Raw genomic sequence first — 19,899 nt, forward strand, 5'->3', positions numbered from 1 at the left:
TTTTAATATTTATTTCCATAATCACTAATGATGTTGAGCATATTTTCATATGCTCATTTGCCATCTGAATATTTCCTGAGTAAAGTGCTCATTTTTATTTGAGTTAAAATCATATTATTTAGTTTTAAATGTTGTTGACTTTCTGGATACAACTCCTTTATCAGATAAGTGTTTTGTAAATATTTTCTCCTAATCTGTGCCCTTTCTTTTCATTCTCTTAACAACCTCAAAGAGTAGAAATTTCTGACTGTAAGGAAACCCAACTTTATAATTTTTTTTTTAAAGTAGGCTCCACACCCAGCATGGAGCCCAATGTGGGTCTTGAACTCATGACCCTGATATCAAGACCTGAGCTGAGATCAAGAGTCAGACGGTTAACCAGCTGAGCCACCCAGGCACCCCCCAACTTTATAGTTTTTTAAAAAATGGATTGTAAAATGGACATTGGGGAGGGTATGGGCTATGATGAATGCGGTGAAATGTGTAAACCTGACGATTCACAGACCTGTACCCCTGGGGATAAAAATACATTATATGTTTATTAAAATTAAAAAAAAATGGATTGTACTTTGGTTTGTATCTATAAAACATATGTCTAGGGGGCACCTGGATGGCTCAGTTAGTTAAGCATCGGCCTTCATCTCAGGTCATGATCCCAGGATTCTGGAATCGAGCCCCACGTTCGGCTCCCTGCTTAGTGGGGAGTCTGCTTCTTCCTCTCTCTCTGTCCCTCCCCCAGCTTGTACTCTCTTTCACTCACTAACTCCACCCTCTCTCTCTCTCAAATAAATAAATAAAATCTTGGAAAAAAATAGTAAAATAAAATATATGTCTAACCCAAAATTACAAAGAGTCTATCCTACATTCTCTTCTACCAGTTTTATATGTCTTAGTTTTACATTTACAACTATGAGTTTACATTTAGAACTCTGAGTTAATTTTTGCATATGGTACAAAGTATGGATGTAGGGTTTTTGTTTTGTCTTGCATTTGGATATACAATTGTTCCATCTTCATTTGTTGAAAAGACTTATCTTTTTTCTCAGTAAGAAATAGCTTTCTAATAATTATGGCTGGTAAGTAATATAAATAAAGAGTAGCCTCAAAAGAAATGAGAACGAGTTAACTGGAAATTTCTAAACAGAAGTTTGAGAGCCAGGTGTTCAGTCTAATAAAAAAGGACAGAATATTAAATTATCTTTCCAAATCTCAGTCCCCATCCATGGTTTCACTTTCTGCAGCTTCAGTTACACACAGTCAATCACGGTCTGGAAGCTAATGATTCTCCTTCTAACATAGCTATCTGAAGGTCAATAGTAGCCTAACACTATGTCACAACACCTACATCATTCACCTGACTTCATCTTATCATGGAGGCATTCTATTATCTCTCAGCATCACGAGAAGGGTGAGTACAGTCCAGTAAGAAATTTTGAGAGACCACATTCACATAACTTTTATTAGAGTATACTGTTATAATTATTCTATTATTGTTGTTGTTAATCTCTTACTGTGCCTAATTTATAAATTAAACTTTATCATAGGTATGTATGTATAGATAAAACATAGCATATATAGAGTTTGGTACTATCTGTGCCTTCAGGCATCCACTGGGGGTCTTGGAATGCATCCCCTGAGGATAAGGGTGAGGGGGGCTACTACATATTTTTAGAATAATTTTTGTTCAAAATGCAAATATAATCAACTCCAATTACTTAATATTTCTGGAAATATCTTCAGCCAATTGTCTTGTCATTATGCTATCAACTCAACCTTTCATCCAGTAGGTTGTGTGTGGGAACAAGAAGACCTGAAACCCCTATCAATATTATGCTACCTATTTGATTATTTAATATTTGCATTTTAATATAAACCTAAATGAATGGCTAAAACTCATGTTTAAAAATTACCTATGGGTTTTAGTTATCTGTTTAAATATTACTTCAGTAACTATGAATAATTTATAAGTAAGACTTGAATTGATTTCAGCTGGAATAGACATTTTGACTAATACACTTCAAGAAAGACATAACAAAGCTGGGAAAAATCTATACAGGGCAACAAAATTCACTGAAAGTATGCAACTGATTTAATAAGAAAAAAACAAAACTCAAAGCAGTCTGTTTACCTCTCTGGTAAGACTCACAGCATCTTGTTTAGAGCAACAGACTGCTACCTCACTTATTCTTCAAACTAGAAAGAAGAGAACTTAGAACCATTACTAATAAACTCTATAAAACTTGAAAATCTTATGAAGAGTGAACCCCACAATATTAAAACAAGAAGGCAACCTCCTGGGGTTTAAAAATGGTCACTGGAAAAATTAAAATAGTACCCTCATTAATTAATATGGCATGTGTAAATCATCCTCCTCTTACACACATACCATCTCACTTCTTTTATACTTGACTAAGCAAGTAGTGTTTGATTAATACTTGAAGAGCAGGTAGAAGGTCCCTGGATAAGAGCTAGGGGATTGGTGAAAAGCATCTCAATAGAGTAAACTGGAATGTGAATGCCCTGAAGCAGGGAAAGGAATAGCAAGTTCCAGGCTTGGTGTGGCTGGAGCACAGTGTATAAAGCACAGCGGTACAAGATAAACCTAGGAAGGAAGGCAGGACTTTAATCATGTAAGACCTTGAAAACCATGCAGGGATTTTAAAGTTTACTTTTAGGTCAGTAAGAAAGCCTACAGTTCTTACACAAGAAGTGACAAAATCAGCGTTTAAATGACTATCCTGTTTATCCTTTGGAAAATGAATTAAAAGAAGATTAAAGTATCTATAAAGATCATTTTAAAAACTACTGCAGCAATCTAGGTGAAAGATGATGGTAGCAGCCTAAACTAGGATGACAGCAATGTCAGCAAGCAGAACTAAGAGGCAGTTTAAAGATAAAACTAACCAGCCTTAAGCATAAGATCAGAGTTTTCCAAACTACCTATCCATTGTCTGTCTGTTTACTTATCTATTTATGTATCCGTTTATCTTTAGTGGTATAAACAGTGTTTATATGTGTGACCTATTATTTAAACTATGCTTACAGTCAAAATTGAGAGATAAAAGAATGTATAAATGAAGAGTATGAAACACACCCATACATTTAATAATGATAAACCAGATAAAAAATGGAAGCATACTTACACTATTACATATTTTTACAAGTCTTAGATATTACAAAATTTATGCTATTTTACAATGTAAGCATAAATAATAAGTTGCATCTAAAGTAACATCACACATAGAAAAAAATTTTAAGTGATGGTACTATAATTTTATCTGCTGATTAACAGAAAATTATTTATTTGTTGCTAGTTGTAATCTCTCATGCATAATGTAGAAATGTAATGTGTATGTACATACACATATACACATACAGTAACAACAATTAGTTTCATAAAAACCCAATATACTTAAGTTTAGGTACTACCTGGTAAGTGTCTTACAACTTAATTAAACAGGAGTATAGTGAGAAAATAAAAAACTATACATATTCATTTATATTTATATTCATATTCATATTCAATTCATATACACTAATTTAAAATGTTCTGATTGCTACTTATAAAACCACAAAAATGAAGGCTTTTATAATTTTAATCTGTTAATATCTGCATATGACTTAATATTTGTGTATAATGCTTAACACAAATTATCTTTTTATGATGAATATTTTCTGTTAAAATTTATATACAATCTAGAAATTTAAATTCAAATCACTCTCCTGGTAGAACCCAAACACCATTCTGAAAAGATACTGTACAAAAAGAACCCTGAAGGCAGAATCATAGCAAAGTAATAATAGAAAATTCTTACCAATTTTTCATCGACTGTTATGAGTTGCCTGTCTCGAGCTTGGTCCTGTGCCAGCCTCCATGTGGAAGTGCTTAATGACCTGCAGTGCAAGACTGTAAGTTAAAAAATGATCCGTGCAATGAGAAAAGAGAGGCAGACAAATCTTACATAAATGAGCTACTTTAACAATATCTGTCTTATAAAACAAAAAAGAATAGAAAGAAAGAGAAGAGGGCACAGAAATCCTTTTTCTCCCCAATTAGTTCTGTCTGCTGAGTTTTTGGCAGACTCACTTAAGAGTTCACAACAGGCTGCACTTTATGTCAGTCTATAGGCTCTCTGTCACAGAAAAGCCGTCAGTGACAAGTACCAAACTCCATCAGTGTACAGTAGCTGGTTTGTCACTATTACGATGAAAAATGCAAAGCTATATCAGTCCCTCTAGAATGCTGATTCCTAAATGACCACATCAGAAAGAAAAAGTAAAATCTCAATCATATACGTCATGGCTGAAAGTATCATAGAATTAAATTATATAATGTTAACAAAGTTTTAATTTTGAAACACTAATTTCACTTAACACTCTAATTTCACACAACGCTCAAAATTCACTCTAATTTCAAAACAAAAGTAGTTTAAATAGAAATGATTTCTATAATCATTTTATTTTTTTTAAAGATTTTTATTTATTTATTTGATAGAGAGAGGGAACATAAGCAGGGGGAGTAGGAGTGGGAGTAGAAGTAGGAGTGCTCTGCAGGGAGCCTGAGGCAGAATTCGATTCCAGCACCCTGGGATCATGACCTGAGCTGAAGGCAGACACTAAACGACTGAGCCACCCAGGTACCCTTTATGATCATCTTAACTAATGTTATTAGTTTAGTCCTGTATCTCATTCACAGAACCAAAGAATGTCTAAACAGTTAAAACAGAAATATTAAGTCAGAAATAAAATGGGCACCAAAGCTGGCAGCTTTATAGCATCATCTGACCCTCATCCCAAAGAAATTACTTAAAGCTAACAGGTTTTTTTTTTTTTTACTTCATATATACACTGTACTCTATATTAACCAATACTGTACTGTTGCTGATCATTAAATTTAACATTTTACGTTTTCCAAAATATTAAGCCATCTTATGTAGGTTTCTCTTTTGAAAGTTAGCTTATACAATCATGACTCAAATTTCAAAACCAACAGAATATACAGCATTAAGTTCTTTCTTCTTTATTTCTTTTAAGGATTTTATTTATTTATATGAGAGAAAGAGAAAGTGAGCACAAGCTAGGGGAAAGGGCAGAGGGAGACCAATCCCAGGACCCTAGGATCAGGACCTGAGCCAAAGGCAGACACTTAACCAATTGAGTCACCCAGGTGCCCCAAGTTCTAATGCAAAAACTTCATGTAAAAGTTCAACTTTCAACAGTTATGGTGTACACAGCTTTATAGAAAATCTACCTACTAATAGTGTAATTTAAAGATAATGATAATACAAAGGCTTTTTTGCTTTATGAATATATATTTTGAAAAAAATCTGTAAGTTATTTCCCAAAATTAATGTAATGCCTTATAACTTTTAAGATTTTATTTATTTGACAGAGAGAGAGAGAGTGACAGAGAGAGAGAGAGCGAACACAGGCAAGGGGAATGGGAGAGGGAGAAGAAGGCTTCCCCCTGAGCAGGGGCCAGACACAGGTCTCTATCCCAGGATCCTGGGATCATGACCTGAGCCAAAGGCAGACGCTTAACAACTGAGCCACCCAGGCGCCCCTAATTCCTTATTACTTTGAATACCCTTCTAAGAAATACATATACACAAAATACATCTACATGGAAATTATTTTAAACTATTTATACAAATAGTTAAAATACATGTGTTGGTTGTTGTATTAAAGGAGTATCATTAGCTCTTTTAAAAATCTATTTACTATGGAAATCATTAAGACCAATAACATGACAATAAAAACATTCTGAATACTCTTAACCAAATCCATATATTGTAAGAAAAAAATTAGGCAATGATAAGAGAACTCAGGAAAATTTGAAATACTGAAAATATTTAAAAACGTAGCTACATTTCAAGAAAATGAAGCTGCAGAGTTCCTCTAATGAAGAGAAGTGCCAGATCAAAACTGCAAATTATTCTACACAGATTAAAACTCTATAATCCATGAACTGTGTAACTTTGGATTACACAGTGATTTTTATTTAAACAATTTTCTCTTAAAACTGTGTAATAAAATCTTACTGTATACTAGTCATAACTTAAAACAAATTTTTAAAGCATATATAAGGATGTATTTTTAAAATTTTAGATTTATCTCCAACTAACCATAAGAATGAAGCTATATATCACTCTCTGGAAACATAACTTTTATAAACATATACACAGACAAAAAAATCATCTCATATTTTTATCAGACTATATATAAAAGAATAATAAAAAAAGTGATGAAAGATGTTAAGTAAAACAATCCTACTAGAAAGAATTAGAAATCACAATTAAAACATTTTAAAGGGGCACCTGGGTGGCTCAGTCATTGGGCGTCTGCCTTCAGCTCAGGTCATGATACTAGGGTCCTGGGATAGAGCCCAGCATTGGGCTCGCTGCTTGGCAAGGAGCCAGAAGCAGGACCCGATTGCAGGACCTTGGGATCACGACCCAAGCCCTGACTAAGCCACCCAAGCGTCCCAAAACAGCAATTATTTTTTAAAAAAATCAAAAATCAGATGTGGAGAAAAACTTTCCTCCAATTATAAATAGTTAAGGTAGCAACAGAGATAAAAACTTTCCTCCAATTATAAATAGTTAAGGTAGCAACAGAGATCTAGAGTCAATTACAAACATAGCATTTAATTAATTAGACCTATAAAATATAAGCTACGGTTAATTTCAGATTAAATGTAAATTATATAGCAAATTTCTATTTGCTGATTAGCCTTTAAAGAATGTTACATCAGTAAATTGGCAGCAGTAAATAAAGCGGTTTTTAATAATATAAGAGTATAAAAATATTAAACAAGAAATAAAACCTAGGGGGCGCTTGGGTGGCTCACTGAGTTAAGGCCTCTGCCTTGGGCTCAGGTCACCATCCCAGGTTGGGATAGAGCCCCATATCCGGCTCTCTGCTCAGCAGGAGCCTGCTTCTCCCTCTCTCTCTGCCTGCCTCTCTGCCTACTTGTGATCTCTGTCTGTAAATAAATAAATAAAATCTTTTAAAAAAAATAAAATAAAACTGGGAAAAGGATGGAAAAGGACTTGAATGACATTTATCCAAAGATCTATATATAATTAGCCAGTAGCAAGAGATGCTCAACATTACTAATCATTAGGGAAATGTAAATCAAAACCACAACAAGGTACCACTTCATACCTATCTGGATGGTTTTCAAAAAAGTAAGTGTTGGTGGGATATAAAGAACCAAAACACAGTACATTGCTGATGGGAATGAACATCATGCAGTCGCTATGGAAAGCAGTATGGCAGTTCCTAAGGAAATTAAACACAGAATTACCACAATTCAGCAATTTCACTTCTCAATATAAACCCAAAAGAATTAAAAACAGGGACTCAGGGTGCCTGGGTGGCTCAGCAGTTAAGCAGCTGCCTTCCGCTCGGATCATGATCTCAGGGTCCTGGGATCGGGCCCCACATCGGGCCCCTTGCTCAGCAGAGAGCACAGGGACTCAAATAGGTATTTGTAAACCCATGGTCCCAAAATTCCCAAGAGCCAAAGGCAAAAACTGCCAAAATATAAATAATCTTATGTTATCAGGCAATGTATCACAACACTTAAAAAGTATACATGTAGGAATGATCAATATGTAATCACTGGTAAATAGGTAGTAATTTTAACTTTGCTATTTGGTACGTATTTTTGAGAAATTAGAAATTTTATTTGCCTCATCAACTTGCCTTTCTGTCTACCCACCTGTTGTCTTAATTGGCCTTTTCACACTTCCAGGTTTCTTAAGAGTCAACTTAAATTCTGAGCCCAAAGGCTAAACTATGAGGGCTGTGATGATTACTGAGCAAGCTGTTTATTATATTTAGTTTTTTGGTACAAGTTTCCCATAAGAAAATGAGACATCCTGGAAACAGAAAATAAGAGATTTTTTTTTTTTTAAAGATTTTATTTGTTATTTGACAGAGAGAGACACAGTGAAAGAGGGAACACACGCAGGGGGAGTGGGAGAGGGAGAAGCAAGCCTCCCACCGAGCAGGGAGCTGGACACGGGGGCTCGATCCCAGGACTCTGGGATCATGACCCAAGCCGAAGGCAGACGCTTAACGACTGAGCCACCCAGACACCCCAAGAGGTCTTATTTCTAACTCTGGTTTTACTACCGACTATTTCTATGAGCAAATCACTTAACCTTTCAGCACCTCAATTTCCTTCTTTGTAAACTTGCAAAATGAGGACTTGTTGCTCTCAAGTTTCTTTTAGTGATGAGACTCTGTGATTCTAATAACTGGAATAAAGTACAGTTCCACTTTAACAATCCCTTTTGGAAATGCTATGTAATAATAACTCATAATCTATTTTTCTTTAAAACCCTAAGGCATTAAAACTTTGAAAAATAGGGGCGCCTGGGTGGCTCAGTGGGTTAAGCCTCTGCCTTCGGCTCAGGTCATGATCTCAGGGTCCTGGGATCAAGCCCCGCATCAGCCTCTCTGCTCAGCAGGGAGCCTGCTCCCCCCGCCCCCCGCCTCTCTGCCTACTTGTGGTCTCTGTCAAATAAATAAATAAAATCTTAAAAAAAAAAAAAACCAAAAACAAAACAAAAAAAACTTTGAAAAATATATATACCACATTTGTTTACCCATTCATCTGTTGATGGACATTAAGGTTATTTCTGATAATGACATTCATGTGCACATTTCTGTGGGGACATTAAGTTTGCAACTCATTTTGATAACTACCTAATAGCACAATTGCTGGATCATATGTTAAGACCATGTTTAGATTTAAGAAACCGCCAAACTGTGTTCCAAAGTGGCTGTACCATTTGTGTTCCCATGAGAGCATGAGTCAGACTCCTTGCAGCTCCACATCCTTGTCAGTATTTGGTGGTGTTGGTTTTTTGGATTTTAGCCATTCTGCTAAGTGTGTAGTGGCATCTCATTGTTTGAGTTTTTAATTCCCTGATGAAATATGATGTGAAACACCTTTTCATATGCTTATTTGCCATCTGCATATCATCTTTGGTGAGGTGTCTGTTCAGATCTTTTGCCCATTTTTTAACTGGGTTGTTTTCTTGTTGAGTAGGAAGAGTTCTTTGTATGTTGTAGATACAAGTTCTTCATCAGATATGCGTTTTGCAAATATTTTCTTCCAGTCTGTGCTTGTCTTTACACGGTCTTTAAGTACCATCCACAGAGCAGAAGCTTTGAATTTTCATGAAGTCCAACTCATACATTTTTTCCTTTGTGGATTTTGCTTTTGGTGTTGCATCTCAAAACTCAGAAGCAAACCGAGATACCTGGAGTTCTCTGCTCTTTTCTAGAAGCTTGATAGTTTTGCTTCTTACATTTAGGTCTATGATCCATTTTGAGTTAATTTTTGTGAAAGGTGTAAGGGCAGTGTATAAATTCATTTTTTTGCATGTGGATATATTCCAGTTCCACTTAATGAAAAGATTATCTTTTCTCCATTGGACTGCCGTTGCTTCTATGTCAAAGATAGATCAGTTGACTTTATTTGAGTAGTCTATTTCAGGGCTCTTGGTTATGTTCTGTTGATCTATTTATCTGTTCTTCACCAATTCTACAGTGTCTTGATTACTTTAGCTGTGAAGTAAAGTCAGTACCATTGCTCTGACTTTGTTATTCTTCTCCACTATTACATTGATTATTTGGAGTCTTTTGCCTTTCTATATAAGCTTAGAATCAGTTTCTTGATACCACAAAGGAGCTTGCTGAGGTTCTGACTGAGACTCTGTTGAATCTACTAATTAAGTTGGGAAGAACTGGCAATCTTAACAATACTGAGTCTTCCTGTCTATATATATTAGGATTTTTGACTTCTTTGATTGGCATTTTATTGTTATTTCTTCTGAACTTAACCAGAGTATTTGTAACATCCTTTCTTTTCCTTTCCTTTCACTCCATATATTTTCACAGAATATTAAAATGGTCTCTTGGAGGCACCTGGGTGGCTCAGTCAGTTAAGCGCCTGCCTTCAGCTTGGGTCTTGATCCTAGTACCCTGGGATTGAGCTCCCACATTGGGCTCCTTGCTCAGCAGGGAGACTGCTTCTCCCTTTCCCTCTGCCTGCTACTCCCCCTGCTTGTGCGCGCTTTCTCTCTCTTTCTGTGTCAAATAAATAAAAAAAATCTTTAAAAATAAATAAATAAGGGGCGCCTGGGTGGCTCAGTGGGTTAAAGCCTCTGCGTTCGGCTCAGGTCATGATCTCAGGGTCCTGGGATCGAGCCCCACATCGGGCTCTCTGCTCAGCAGAGAGCCTCCTTCCCCCCTCTCTGCCTGCCTCTCTGCCTACTTGTGATCTCTCTCTGTCAAATAAATAAGTAAAATCTTTAAAAAAAGTTAGTAAATAAAATGGTCCCTTGACCCCCTCATCTTTATTTTTTCCATTAATAATTACTTCTTTCTTGCTTCTGTCAAGTGAGTACAGTATTATGACAGTTTACGTTTTCTCTATTGATTGGGGATCTTGAAAAGCTTCAAGATCATTAACTTGAAGGTGATTGACCCAAATGCCAGCATATTTTAAGGCTGAGATAATTATTGTGACATGGAGAATGTGCGTATGTTTTTATTTTAATATTTCAGTTAGAACTCTTAGTAATATTTTCTTGTGGTTTAACACTTCTCTGTGGAACTAAACACTTTCTGATTTAATGGGAATTTGGATTATAATTCAATGTCCAATAAATTGATAACAGATATAATTGGTTTTAATCAAATGGTTGAGGATTAATTGATTCCTTAATAATTTCTATAGGATTAGGAATTTTACTTTGTCTATAAGTTGATCAGTTCATTTCTGGTCTTTTGAAGTTACTGGTTCAATTTGAATGTTTGTAAAATCATCTTCAATTATTTGTAGGGATGTTTTTATTATCTATAGTTGGACACAGGCTACCCCAATATTCAGTTCCTTTAAACAATAGTAGTCATTTGTTTTGCTCACAGATCTGCATTTTGGGCAGTGTTTAGCAGGGAAGTTTGTCTCTGCTCCATGTAATTAATGTCTGCTGGGATGGCTGAACTTGGGCTGGAGGATCATTCACATGCCTGGCAAAGCGATGTTAGTTACTGATTTCTCCTCATTTGGGTCTCTCTGTGGGGCACCTTGAACTTCCTCACAACTTGGTAGTTGGATTCCCAGAATGAATATTCAAAGAAGCAATGTTCTAAGTGACAGGAAATGGAAATTGCTAGTGTTTTAAGGCCTGAGCCTGGAAATACACATAGCCTCAGTTCTGTATTATATTGACCAGGCAGTCAGAGCGCGCAGATTCTAGGAATAGGGGACCTGCAGCTCTTGATAGGAGGGATGAGCGTCAGAAAAATTTGGAGCCATGTTTCAAATTGCTACAAGTGATATGGGAATTTTATTCTTCTTAGTTGATAAAGTTAGTTTGCATCAAAGGGAGAATAGTGTTAGTACTTTGAATCAGTAGTATTTATTCTTCTTTTTTTTTTTTTTTTAAGATTTTATTTATTTATTTGACAGAGAGAGATCACAAGTAGGCAGAGAGGCAGGCAGAGAGAGAGGAGGAAGCAGGCTCCCTGCTGAGCAGAGAGCCCGATGCGGGACTTGATCCCAGAACCCTGAGATCATGACCTGAGCTGAAAGCAGAGGCCCAACCTACTGAGCCACCCAGGCGCCCCAGTACTATTTATTCTTATTCAGGCACTGTTTTCCATTGCAAATGGTTTCTTTTTATCTTTTCACCATTAAGACTTTTTGAAGGGGCGCCTGGGTGGCTCAGTGGGTTAAAGCCTCTGCCTTCGGCTCAGTTCATGATCCCAGGGTCCTGGGATCGAGCCCCACATTGGGCTCTCTGCCCCACGGGGAGCCTGCTTCCTCCTCTCTCTCTCTGCCTACCTCTCTGCCTACTTGTGATTTCTGTCAAATAAATAAAATATTTTAAAAAAAAGAGAGAGAGAAAAAGACTTTTTGAAGAGTGTATTTTGAAGTAATAAAAACAGTATTTGCAAATGTATATGAGGAAAATTATAAAATGCCAATCAAAGAAGTCAAAGATCCTAATATATATAGACAGGAAGACTCAGTATTGTTAAGATTGCCAGTTCTTCCCAACTTAATTAGTAGATTCAACAGAGTCTCAGTCAGAACCTCAGCAAGCTCCTTTGTGGTATCAAGAAACTGATTCTAAGCTTATATAGAAAGGCAAAAGACTCCAAATAATCAATGTAATAGTGGAGAAGAATAACAAAGTCAGAGCAATGGTACTGACTTTACTTCACAGCTAAAGTAATCAAGACACTGTAGAATTGGTGAAGAACAGATAAATAGATCAACAGAACATAACCAAGAGCCCTGAAATAGACTACTCAAATAAAGTCAACTGATCTATCTTTGACATAGAAGCAACGGCAGTCCAATGGAGAAAAGATAATCTTTTCATTAAGTGGAACTGGAATATATCCACATGCAAAAAAATGAATTTATACACTGCCCTTACACCTTTCACAAAAATTAACTCAAAATGGATCATAGACCTAAATGTAAGAAGCAAAACTATCAAGCTTCTAGAAAAGAGCAGAGAACTCCAGGTATCTCGGTTTGCTTCTGAGTTTTGAGATGCAACACCAAAAGCAAAATCCACAAAGGAAAAAATGTATGAGTTGGACTTCATGAAAATTCAAAGCTTCTGCTCTGTGGATGGTACTTAAAGACCGTGTAAAGACAAGCACAGACTGGAAGAAAATATTTGCAAAACGCATATCTGATGAAGAACTTGTATCTACAACATACAAAGAACTCTTCCTACTCAACAAGAAAACAACCCAGTTAAAAAATGGGCAAAAGATCTGAACAGACACCTCACCAAAGATGATATGCAGATGGCAAATAAGCATATGAAAAGGTGTTTCACATCATATTTCATCAGGGAATTAAAAACTCAAACAATGAGATGCCACTACACACTTAGCAGAATGGCTAAAATCCAAAAAACCAACACCACCAAATACTGACAAGGATGTGGAGCTGCAAGGAGTCTGACTCATGCTCTCATGGGAACACAAATGGTACAGCCACTTTGGAACACAGTTTGGCGGTTTCTTAAATCTAAACATGGTCTTAACATATGATCCAGCAATTGCACTACTAGGTATTTACTCAACTGAATTAAAAGCTTTATGTCCACACAAAAATCTGTACAAGAATATTTATCACAGCATTATTCATAACTGCCAAAAACTGGAAACAACCAAAATGTCCTTCTATAGGTGAACTGATAAACTGTGGTAGAGGCATGCAATGGAATATAATTCAGTGAGAAAAAGAAATTGGCTAAAGAATGTATCTGAAGGGGTGCCTGAGTGGTTCAGTGGGTTAAAGCCTCTGACTTTGTCTCAGGTCATGATCCTGGGGTCCTGGGATCAAGCCCCGCATTGCTCTCTCTGCTCAGCGGGGAGCCTGCTTCCCCCTCTCTCTCTCTGCCTGCCTCTCTGCCTACTTGTGATCTCTGCCTGTCAAATAAATAAATAAAATCTTTAAAAAAAATGTATTTGAAAACTACATAGTCTGAAAAGGGATATCCAGAATATACAGAGAACCACCAAAATTCAACAACAAAATAACAACCCAATTCAAAAATGAGCAGAAGACTTGAACAGACATTTCTCAAAGGGAGATACACAAATGGCCAATAAACACATGAACAGTTGTTCAACACAACACTAGTTATCAGGGAGATGCAAATCAAAACCAAAAGACACAACATGATACTCCTTAGAATGAGGAAGGAAGGGAGGGAGCAAAGGGAAGGGAACAAGTGCTAGCACAGTGTGAAGAAAATGGAACTGCTGGTGGTAAATGTAAAATGGTACAGATACTATGGAAAATAGTATGGCAATTCATTAAAAAATTAATAATCACCATATTATCCAGCAAGTCTACTTCCATATACATATCCTGAAGAAATGAGAGCAGGGACCTGACTAGATTATTTGTTCACTAATGTTTGTAATTTATTCACAGTAACCAAAAGGGGGATGAAACCCACAGATGGATGGATTAAAAATAACTTAGTTTATAGATATACACATACACAACAAAGCATTATTCAGTCTTAAAAAGGAAGGAAATTCTGACACACACTAGAACACAGATGAACCTTTAAGAAATAATAGGTGATATAAGTCAGTCACAAAAAGACAGTGTATGATTCCACTCATATGAAGTACCTAGAGTAGTGAAATTCATAAAAACAAAAAGTACAATGATGGTTGCCAGGGACTGGGGAGAGAGGAGAATAGAGAGTTTTTGTTTAATGAGTAGAGAGTTTCAGTTTTAGAAGATAAAAAAACAATCTGGAAGATGTATGGTGGTGATGGTTGCACAACAATATGAATGTACTTAATGTCCCTGAACTACACTTAAAAATGTTTAAAAAATGGTAAATTTTGCATTATGTGTATTTTACAATCTTTAAAAAAGAGTATGCCTTGTAAAGAAACTGTTGACCCTGTTTACAACGTCCAATAAGGAGGAATACACATACAAGTCTGTCAAAGCCAAAGATTTACAGCTTTGCCTAGAAAAAGCTTCTTCATGGATGTATGCAGAAGTCTATCTATAACTCATCTCTTCACAAATTTCTAGAAGGTCAAATTGAAGCTGTTGAACTTTAATATGTCACTCTCTATACTGCCTCAGGTAGCATATTTTCCAAAAAAAATCTCTAGTCCATGTCTGTAACACGAAATAAGTGAAACTTTACTAACACTTAATACAAATTACCACCCTAGTGATTTTTCAGACCGTTGCTTTAGCACCATTTTTCAACATGTTTTACACAGTAATTGACACTTTGTAGATCATCAATAGTTAGTGGTTAAAAGCAAAACTTCTTAATATACTTATGAAGTTATAAAGAACAGAACACAAGGTAAAGCAAGCCCAGATAAACAAACTGACTGGTCAAATAAATAACTACTAGACATTTTCAGTTACCTACCTTGTTTACGTTTTAGCATCAAGATCCTTAATTCATCACATTAGTATTACTTCATAGGTACTATCTTAAAAAAAGGGGGGGGGATTCTAATTTATTCATCAACCACACAAAATTATCTATGTTCAGGACGCTTGGGTGGCTCAGATGGTTAAGTGTCTGCCTTCAGCTCAGGTCATGATCCCATGGTCCTGGGATCAAGCCCTTCATCAGGCTTGTTGCTCAGACCTTTGCCTGCTGTTCCCCGAGCTATTGCACTCACACGTGGGTGCTGTCTCTCTGACAATTAAATAAAAACTAAAAAAAAAAAAAAAAATTCTCTATGTTCCTCATAAGGCTTATGTGTTAATCATTATAGCTGTACCCAGTAATTTAGCTCTCATTCCAAGCATATGGTAAGATTACACTTCACTGCTATCTCTACAGTTTGGTGTGGGCATATGACTTATGTCAGCCAATGAAAGAAAAAGAAATGACACTATCTAGTAGCCTTAGAAGTCAGTGCATCAATGCCTCTTTTCCCCTGTCAGAGAAACCAACAGTGGTTAGTCTCACTTCCCAAGTGAGGACAAATGGTGGAGGAACAGCTTCTGGCTGTCCAACTAGGGACATGAAACACGAACAAGAAATAAATCTTTGTTAGTTTAAGCCACAGATATTTTGGGGTTTAGTATCTTGACTGATACAATTCTCTACTCATGTACTTCTCTAGGGAATGCCATATGAGAATTTAAATTGTATGATGTCTGTTTCACATCGACTGAGATCGGGAGTATTACATATTAAGAGTGTACCATTTTCAAGTGAATCAAGATGTCACTTTTTTTTTTTTTTTTGGTCTTTAAGGGCAACATGATTTAGTTTCTTATAGCTCCAAAGCTTACAGGTATGAACTATGAGATGATTTGCCTCATACCAGCTTTAATATTACTGTTTCATCTTGGGACAGCTTAACTAATGGGGGGGGGCCTATGTATTTTATCCTCATTTATCTTCACTTTAAAGTATTCTAACTTGTTGCTTATTTCCCTCAGTTTAGGAATCTTTTGGTTTAAAACTTCTAACTGCCATAAAACCACTGGAATTATGACTTATCATAAATATATATTTATATGATAATATACAATAAATCCAACCTGAAATTACAAGACCTGAAAACTGAACAGATTCGTATTCATCATCTAGCAATATTCTATCACAGAGAAAGCTAGTTGGTAGGTGCTGCTTATTCTTCAATTCAAAGAGGAAGTATCTGTCCCTTAGCAAACTTGGCACTCTTGGGCACACAATTTCTTAAAGGCTGATGATTACATGATTAGGAATAATTACAAATACATTCAAAAGGAAAAAAACACTAACAATTTTTAACTTCATGAAACAATTTGAGAAACGGTCACATAGTGACTTCAGAATCAGTCAGACCCATGTTAAAATTCCAGATCTACCACTTAAGAGCAATATGATCTTCAACAAATTACTTCACAACTCTGCACTTCAATTTCCTCATCTGCAAAAATAAGGATAATAATACCTCACAGAATGACTGGCAGAATTATAGCATGTTAAGTAATTGGCATGGAGTGCCTGCTGTACAGAGAAATGTTCACTTCTCTCCCTCTAGAAACAACATTACCAGCTCATTTCGGGGCAAGATAGGAAAGGGAACCCTACAAAAGATGAACAAACACATCTTTTCCAGAGTTTCTCTAAAAAATGTAAACAGCTTTTTCTGTCCAATTAACTACAAAGCAATACCAAATCCACTGATTCTATCCTTATTCCCTCCTACCTCGACTAACACAACAATCACTTAATTGGTCTCCCTGACTGTAGTCTTATTACCCTTAAAGGCATCTTCCACTTCACTAAGTAATTACGCCCAATCATTCCACTCCTTTGCTTAAAATCCATCATTGGCTAGTGGTAATTTACTTAAAATATGAAAGTATTCAGGGATGGAATATATATGTATATTCCATTTCATTAAAATATATAAATATGTTTATATATATATTTATACACACACACACACACACACACACACACACACTTTGCTTACCCATATACATGTTACACAAAAGCAAATTAAGCAAAAAAATACCAAAATCTTAACAATGGTAAATGTAGGTGGTGGGTTTATAGATTCACTGTAGTCTAACTTTTTTATATATGTCAAGATTTTAATAAAAAGTTGAAAAATTGAGGCACCTGGCTGACTTAGTCAGTAGAGCATGCAACTTTTGATCTCCGGGTAGTAGGTTCAAGCCCCATGTTGGGTACAGAGATTACTTAAAAAAAGAAAAAAAGTTGAAAAACTGAAAGGAAAATGTTAATAATATTAGTATGCTTTATTTACAGAAAAATGGAAAGGAGTAAAAATGTATTTGCTTCAATATGCACAAACTCCAAGCATAAGAAACTAGTAACAATGATTTCTTGGGGAATGGGAAAGCAGTGATAAATGAGCAAACCTCAGAAACAGGGATGAAAAAGACTCTTACAATTTATTTTATACAGAAGTCTATGACTGCATTATCTCTTCAAAATATTACATTAAAAAGTAATGTAGACTGTATTTTTACTCACTGCATGTGGTTACTGTGAGGATTAAATGAGACAATGTATATAAAGCTTTAGTAAGTGCTTGGCACTTGGTCAAGACTCAATAAATGTTAGCTAGTCCAGCTGCTGAAGTAAGAAAAATAAATCTTCAGTATTAATAGTACCATCTAATACCTACAAGTTCACTTGCATCTATATCCATGGATGGTTAATTGTGCTCTCCAGAAGTGGCTACTTATGTACGTGGTCTGAAGTAGCAGGATTTGGTGCTGACGGTCCACAAAGAATTCTTGAGACATCTCTAGTGCAAAAAGGTGGGGGTTTGGGGTTTTTTTTTTTTTGTTTTTTTCAAGATTTTATTTATTTATTTGACAGACAGAGATCACAAGTAGGCAGAGAGGCAGGCAGAGAGAGAGAGAGGAGGAAGCAGGCTCCCTGCTGAGCTGAGAGCCCGATGTGGGGCTCGATCCCAGGACCCTGAGATCATGACCTGAGCCGAAGGCAGAGGCTTTAACCCACTGAGACACCCAAGTGCCCCAAAAAGGTGTTTTGTTTTTAAGATTTTATTTATTTGAGAGAGAGAGAGAGAGAGTGTACAAGTAGGGGGAGGGGCAGAGGGACAAGAAGACTTTCTGCTGAGCCCAGAGCAGACGCAGGCCCTGACTCCAGGACCCCGACGTGACATCATGACCTGAGCCCAAGTGAGGCACCTCAAAAGGTGTTTTTTAATATTCTCAGTAGCATGAGGACAGGATCTCTGGGCAGAAAGAACTGCACTGGGATCATACAGATTGGCCAATTATATACTTTGAAGCTGAGAGGGGGTAAGGGATAGCGTAAGTCTAAGGAATTTTAGAAGCAAGGTTTCTAGTCCCTTGAGTGGGCTAGCTATTGTTAGGAAAGGGTCATTTATTACTGATCAGTAAAAACTCAGTCATGAGCCCCTTCAGAAGTCTCAGTGGGCCATACGCTTGGAAGATGGTTACCAAACTGGAACTTGCAGAACAGAGATAAAGGACATTTCCAAAGGAATGTTTATATGTTAAAGAAGACTTAAAGGATTCTGGGGGGTCAGGATAAGACTGCCTCTTACCCTTAGCAAAGTATTAACATCAAGACAGCTGAGTTTCTAGAGAAAGATCACTCTGCCTGTTTCAAGGACTCGTCAGTGTGCTGTAAGTAGTAAGGAAATTTTCTTTTGCCTTTGTTTCCACATCACTTACAGACATGAATTCCAAATATCACTATCAAAATGTATATCAAAAGATTTTCTTGGGTGCGTGGGTGGCTCAGTTGTTGGGCATCTGCCTTCATCTCAGGTCATGATCCCTAGGGGTCCTGGGATTGAGCCCCACATCGGGTTCCCTGCTCTGCACGGGACCTGCTTCTCTCTCTCTCTCACTCCCCCTAGTTCTGTTCTCTCTCTAGCTGTGTGTCTCTGTCAAATAAATAAATAAAATCTTTAAAAAAAAAAAAAAAGATTTTCTTGAAGGTGTAAAGCAGGACTGAAATTATTTTTCTTTGGATACCTGGGTGGCTCAGTCGGTTAAGTGTCTGCCTTCGGCTCAGGTCATGATCCCAGGGTCCTGGTATCAAGTCTCACATCAGGCTCCTTGCTTGATGAGGAGCCTGCTTCTCCCCCTCCCTGCTGCTCCCTCTGCTTGTGCTCTCTCTTTGACAAATAAAATCTTTAAAAATATATATATTTTACCGTGATAAAATGAATGATATTTGAAATATATGATTGCAAGGAAAACCATACGGGCACCACTGAAGAAAGCTTAACAATTTAGCAAGCGCAGCAGCCTACACTTTTAAAACACTCAAGGTCATATGGACCTAGGATCTCCCACTTCAAAGACTACACTATTTGGACGCATAGGTGGCTCAGTCGGTTAAGGATCTGACTTCTGCTCAGGTCATGATCTAAGGGTCCTGAGATGCAGCCCACAGCCCTGCTTGTCCCTCTGCCCCTCCCCCTGCTCAAGCTTGCTCACCCTCTCTCTCTCCCTCCCTCTCTAATAAATAAAATCTTTTTAAAAAGAGAATACACTGTTGTCTGACATAACCATTCTTGCTATCAGACTAATGCTATACTGTTCATATCTAGTGAACGAAGTCTCTCATCATAGGGCCTGTGACAAACCTCTTCATGGAGGACCCTGCTACCTGACAGCACAACATTCTGCTGTAGGGCACATGCGCGCACACACACACACACCCACAGGCCCAAAATATAGTCACCTATGCTGAGCCAAGTCACCAAACTGGGGCTTAATATCCAACTAACTGTAGTTTCAACCTCCCCCAGAAATGTGGTTTTAAACAGTCAGTTTGGAATTTACTGGTCAGCACCAATGAGGTAATA

General features: G+C 36.8%; 1 protein-coding gene across 2 annotated transcripts in view; it reads right to left on the minus strand.

Annotated features, from left to right (window-relative positions):
* The window catches only part of NDUFS4 (NADH:ubiquinone oxidoreductase subunit S4), a 107,742-nt gene that overhangs the window by 64,731 nt on the left and 23,112 nt on the right, over positions 1-19,899 (minus strand). Inside the window, exons 1-2 of one of the 2 annotated variants that reach the window (XM_080803458.1) lie at positions 7,168-7,278; positions 3,816-3,894 (exon numbers count right to left, since the gene is read on the minus strand). In XM_080803458.1, the coding sequence (XP_080659584.1) occupies positions 3,816-3,894; positions 7,168-7,253 (165 nt within the window). In that variant the 5' untranslated portion in view covers positions 7,254-7,278. Of the gene's footprint in view, positions 1-3,815; positions 3,895-7,167; positions 7,279-19,899 lie in introns of those variants that run through there. The other variant, XM_080803457.1, reaches the window with a different exon arrangement.

The sequence above is a fragment of the Martes martes genome (genome assembly GCF_963455335.1).
Source record: "Martes martes genome assembly, chromosome: 5".
Lineage (NCBI taxonomy): Eukaryota > Metazoa > Chordata > Mammalia > Carnivora > Mustelidae > Martes > Martes martes.